This window comes from Quercus robur, chromosome 8 (genome assembly GCF_932294415.1).
Source record: "Quercus robur chromosome 8, dhQueRobu3.1, whole genome shotgun sequence".
In the NCBI taxonomy this organism is placed as follows: Eukaryota; Viridiplantae; Streptophyta; class Magnoliopsida; order Fagales; family Fagaceae; genus Quercus; species Quercus robur.
The window spans coordinates 66,211,416-66,217,427 of NC_065541.1; the positions used below are offsets into that span (position 1 = coordinate 66,211,416).

Consider the following 6,012-nt stretch of genomic DNA (forward strand, 5'->3'; position numbering starts at 1 on the left):
GAATTGGAGCAAAAAAATAAAAATGATGTGGCAAATAAAAAGAAAAAGAAAATAGTGGTGACATGGAAAATTATGGGAGCTCCAAAGGCTTCGGTTTTATATGTATATATATATATATATATATAGATTAGTAGTTAGAGATTTGATAATTGTTTTTCTTATTAAAAAATAAAAAGATTTATTACTTGATTATGAGGTTGAAAGCTTCTCAATTCATAACCCAATGCTATATGATTTTAACCACACAATTTCATAACAGTCAGGGACATGAATTGACTAACCTCAACTAAAAAGTTCAACCATTTGAATCCAGATCATTTTTAATCTAGACAAGTGACAAAAGAACGTTAATCTCATCTTAAAATAAAATTTGAATCAACGCCCATATTTCAGTCTCCGCTCAATTTCCCTAACTTATAAGAGTTCTACTTCTATCATATAAAATTTCATCTTTAAATTTTTTTTTTTTTTTTAAATGCTAAAATGCAAATTGCACCATTTAAATTTAGCTTAAATTCATTCTAGTTCTTTAACTTTACTTTCATTCAATTGAGTCTTCAAAGTTTCAAATTCATTCAATTCAGGTCTCTATCCAATTTTGTAAAAAATTGTCATTAAAAAAAATCTATAAAATTAATAAAAATATTTTTTTATTTTTTATGTGATAATTAAAAAAAATTATTATTTAATTGCATACTTAAGGACAATTTTTTTATCAGAATTGGACAAAATGCTTGAATTGAATAAATTTGAAATTTAGAAAACTCAATTGAATGAAAATAAAATTAGAAGATTGAAATGAATTTCAATCAAACTTAGATTATGCAATTTGCATTTTAGCCAAATAAATAATAAGAATTATAACATTTCTAATTTAAAGTTCTAAACTTTATGACTAAAATAATAAGTGATCTTGGATTAAGAGAAGAAAATAAAATTGGTTATCCCTTCCGAATTAGATGTTCCACAATTAGAAATAACCTTTTCCAACAAGACCCTTCCTTTCCTCAAAATTAATTACTGAGCTGGTAAGTACATATTGCCATGGTGGCTCATCAACTATATGATTTGGCCATGGCCATGTGGAGTATACATAGATTCAGCAGTTTAAATTTCAGTTTTACTTCTAAACAGTCTATAGATCAACTCAAGGTGAGTGTAAAAGACATGCCTAGATGAAATTCTAGATCTGCTGTTTTTGTCTCTTAACAACTCAATGTTTCTGTCAACAACTTCAACAGCATGGCTTACTGGCTAAACAAACCGTCAAAACTGCCAAGAACTAGTAAAATATGAAACCTCTGTCATCTTCTTTGTACTTTCCTTATTAATCTTGAATAAAAAATGCCAAGAACTAAAGTGGTTGGATCATTAGGCTAAGAGATTCAGTAACTTTCCTGGTAGCACACATATATCCATTTTGCTCATATTGATTAACGTGAGCAGAATGAATCAAATGGACCCAAGAAATATGAGCAGCGTGATCATAAGGAAAACCTGGGGAGCTGATGATTACTTTATTTGTGGATCTCCATTACCTATTACGTCCAGAGGCATTTGGTCGGGAGATAATCCCCTAAATTCCATCTTTCCTGTTTTCATACTCCAAGCTATCGCGGGGACTATTGTGTCCCGGGTTGTTTACATGATTCTTAGGCCTATGAGACAATCCAAATTTCTCTGCAGTGTCCTGGTATGTCTGCATGCATGCTTCTTGAAATTCTTGTTGCTTACACAATCTATTTCAACGAGGTTGATGCAGCCCCTTACAGTCACATCCTTATGCGCATGAAAGTTGTGCACAAGATTTGTGAAAATGGCAATTAAACTATTTGTCCTGTCATGCACTTGTCATATTCTTCTTGCTTTTGGTCTAGCTCCGCTGTACGTAATGCTTCTTGCAGGATATCAATTTTTTGTTTTTTACAGACTACCATAATAAGTTAAAGCATTTCCTTCGCAACTCTTTTTGTATGGGGTTTAATAGAGAATTAAAAGATCTTACCATTGCAAGAGAAACTTGAGTTTGAAGATGTATGTATACATATAGTAAAGTCACAATTAAGATTACATTCCTTTTTCCGATGATTAATCTGATTCATTCTTACATATGACAATCCTTAATATGATTCGAGTTTCTTGAGGGTAATTAGCTTAGTTTGTCCTTTTTTTTTTTTTTGGCCCCTTATTGTAAATAGTACTAGTTAGATTAAACTGTGTTCAAGTGAAAAAATAATGTGATACATCTGCTTTGTTTATCTTCTTAACAGGGTGGCATTCTTTTAGGACCAAGTTTTTTCGGGGAGAGCATGAAATTCAGGGAAAAAATGTTCCCACCAACTGAGATGGGGGTGTTCAATTCATTTTCTACATTAGGTGCAATGTTTGCTCTCTTCTTTGTTTCAGTGAAAGTAGATTACAAGAGCTTGATCACCAGGGCCGGAAGGAACTCATGGGTGATTGGTTTTTCAGGCACCATTTTTCCTTGGATCACTCTCTTATCCCTCTTTTACATGTATATCGATTACCTTCCACCTGCGTTACAAATAAAAATCGTTCCTTTCTTTATTGCCTCATTTGTATCCTTAACATTCTTCCCTGTAGTTGCTTATTCCTTAGATGAACTCAATATTCTGACTTCGGAATTGGGCCATCTTTCCTTGTCTGCAACAATAGTTAGTGATTTGATGCAATGGTTCTTCGTGTTACTAGTTGCAATCTTTAAGCAAGCAAACTTGGAGCAAGCAATTGAGGCATTTGTTTCCACATTCATTTTGGTACTTATCTCCATCTATGGAATACGCCCGGCATTAGTTTCAATCATCAAGAAAACACCAGAAGGGAAATTGATAGATGAAACCTATGTTGTACTAATACTACTTGGAGCTTTATTCATGGGATTTACCACTGACTTCTTGGGCAGTTCCATTCTCTACGGGCCTATCATTCTAGGCTTTATCGTACCGGATGGACCACCTCTTGGTTCAATTTTAGTAGAGAAGGGAGAGTGTTTTGTCTCAGAGTTTCTTCTGCCATTGCTCTTTGTCCGCGTTGGCTATGAATTAGATGTGCGTGCCATGGGTGACTTGAGGACCGCTTTCACATTTATGGCCATCCTATTTGCTGGTTACTTTGCCAAGTTTTTGGGAGTTTTTCTGGCTTCACTATCATTCAAGTTGAGGCCCAGAACTGCTTTCTTGCTTGGCCTCATTATGAATAACAAGGGCATCATTGAGATTGTCATTTATTTTCGATGGAAGAGGATTAAGGTGACTCTTTATTTCTTTAATCTCTATATATGTAATGAGTCTTTATAATTGAAAAACAAATGATGTTAATATTATTACAAAATTATTACAATTAACAAATCGATATTATACGAATCACTGAAACATAATCCATACATTTATTTATTATATAGTTGAGATAACATCAATTATATTAGTTGCCTTGTCAATTTGTGTAAGCCTTTTTTGGTAAATTGGTAGTGGATTTAACATTTAACATTTTTCATATTAAAATGGAAATAGTCAATTCATAGAGTCAAATTTTATTTTTAAAAAGTCATGTATGATACGACATTACACTTTATATTTATAATATTTAATTTAAATCATGAAATAGATCGATGTTAAATTTTACTACATTTTCTTTTTTAAAGTAATGTTTTTTTAAATATTAAATATGATAAAATTTTAACTATGATGTTTGCTCCATAATAATTGTTATTTATCATTAAACCAATATACAAATTGGTTTTTAATGTAGTTGGAGTTAAACATCAAATTAATTTCTTATTTGACGATAAAAAACTTTATCAATTAAACTAACTAGAATTCACTATTTTAAAATAATGCTAGGGATATTACACATTTACTACATTAAACTTACAAAGTATTTGTATGAAAAATCACAAAAAAGGTAAATAAGATATTTTTTTATATATTATGTTATTGAGTCATTATCATAAATTTTGCAATAAGGATTTGTGATAATTAACTTGAGTATTTACTTACCTTTTTATTATTATTGTGAATACCCCTCTCCGCCTTTTGATTAAGATAAAGTTTAGCTCATTTTTATTGTGCATTACCTAACTTGTGTTCCTAATGTTGCAGTATATAGATGAGCAAACTTTTGCTGTATTGATGTTCTCCTCGCTGGCTATGACTGCAATTATAGCTCCATTCACAGGCATGCTATACAAGCCAAGGGTAAGACTGGCTTCATCTCACAAGCAAACACGGTTGAAGACAATCCAAACCACACCTGGCGCATCTGAATTTCGTGTGATTACGTGTCTCCACAATGAAGAAAATGTAAACAGCATCATTAGCCTCCTCGAAGCATCTAACCCAACTGAAATAAGCCCCATTTGTGCCTATGTAATCCACCTAGTGGACCTCAAGGGCAGTTCTGTTCCAGCACTCATCCCTTTCAATGCTAAGCAAAAAAGGATTTTTAAGCTCAGCAACTCTCCTAGCTCTAATCACATTTTGCGTGCCTTTGAAAACTATTCCAGGAATTCCAATGGTCCAGTCATTGTCCAAGCTTTCACTATGATCGCACCCTACATAGGCATGCATGAAAATATTTGTAGGTTAGCTCTAGAAAAACTAACCCCTCTCATCATCATTCCTTACCATGAAAACCAAAAACATATCGAAGGAAGCCTTGTTGCCACATCCATTCGAGGTTTCAATGCTAAGTTACAAAGATATGCACCATGTACTGTGGGAATGCTTGTTGATAGGGGCACACGTCGCATGAACTCCAGTCATTTTTCTTACAATGTTGCGGTGATTTTCATCGGTGGAGAGGATGACCGTGAAGCCCTTGCTCTTGCGGCACGCATGTCTGGGCATGCAGAAGTGAGTCTCTGTGTTTTGCGTATTACCTTGCATTGCAAGAAAGGGGGTGAGTTTGACAGCACAAACAAATACAAGGGTAGAGACAACTGTAAACACAGGTGCAAATGTAAGGGCAAAAGCAAAGAGGGGGAGGAGGAGGAGGAGGAGGAGGAGGAGCTGATGGACGAGGCTTTGTACGATGAGTTCAAAATCAAGAACATGGGTAATGCATGTGTGGTGTGTAGGGAGGTTGTGGCGGATTGCAGTGCACAAGTTATGGATGCAATTCAATCATTGGAGAGCAATTATGACCTTGTGATGGTGGGGAGGAGCAGACACCAAGCTATGGAGCTAAACGACATTGAAATGCCACAACTTAATTCAAAGAATATTGAGCACTTGGGAATGATTGGTGATGCACTTGTTTCCTCGGAGTTGTTTGAGGGTTGGCTGTCTTTGTTGGTGTTGCACCGTTGTGGACGACCAGTTCATAAGTAGTAAACTAACCTTTTTTCTTTTTCTTTTTTCCTTTCTTTTCCTTTTGATAATCAACAGAGAAAAGACCTTTTTTTTTTTTTTTTTTTTTTTTAATTTGTTGATAATTTGATAGTTACAATGAGGATGAAAAATTTGATATTTTTTGTTAAAAACATAAGGAGGTATCAATCATTTGATATACAAAATTTGATAATAGCATAATGATAATCATAAGTAGTAATTAAATTGATCTCTATAGTTAAGATTTTTATGTGTTTGAAATGTAAATAAAGTTTGTTGTTGTGCATAATATAAAATTAAGGGAGTGAGTTTGAGGTTTTTGAACGTATAGGCCTAAACAAAATTTGTACCGTTCAAGAATGTACCCTAGGATACATTCTTGAACGGTACAAATTTTGTTTTATTTTTTCATCCTTAGATCTTTATTAATTCTTTGATCTTATTATTATTATTATTATTATTATTATTACAAAATTTAACTACAAATATGTTTAGAGTTTTGGGTTTAATAATACTAATAAAAAGATTATATATGTTATTGACATATGCAATATACACGACTAAATGAGTCATATATATTGAGGTTACATGGGGACAAAACTACATATATAACAGGAGGTACAAAAATTTTACAAAACATTTTATTGTAGGTAAAAGCTTGGGA

At 33.1% G+C, this 6,012-nt stretch overlaps 1 protein-coding gene across 1 annotated transcript; it reads left to right on the forward strand.

The window, feature by feature from the left end:
- Positions 1-1,447: 1,447 nt before the first annotated feature.
- Positions 1,448-5,348, forward strand: LOC126696658 (cation/H(+) antiporter 15-like). Its single transcript, XM_050393345.1, has 4 exons — positions 1,448-1,693; positions 2,271-3,269; positions 4,119-4,900; positions 4,991-5,348. The coding sequence occupies exons 1-4, from the start codon at positions 1,448-1,450 to the stop codon at positions 5,346-5,348; spliced, it is 2,385 nt and encodes a 794-aa protein (XP_050249302.1).
- The last annotated feature ends 664 nt before the right edge of the window (positions 5,349-6,012 follow it).

Coding starts and splice junctions, on each gene's coding strand:
- LOC126696658 (XM_050393345.1), top strand. CDS start 1,448: ATGAATCAAATGGACCCAAGAAATATGAGCAGCGTGATCATAAGGAAA. Junction 3,270..4,118: donor TTCGATGGAAGAGGATTAAG/GTGACTCTTTAT, acceptor CTAATGTTGCAG/TATATAGATGAGCAAACTTT. Junction 4,901..4,990: donor TGTGTTTTGCGTATTACCTT/GCATTGCAAGAA, acceptor TAAGGGCAAAAG/CAAAGAGGGGGAGGAGGAGG.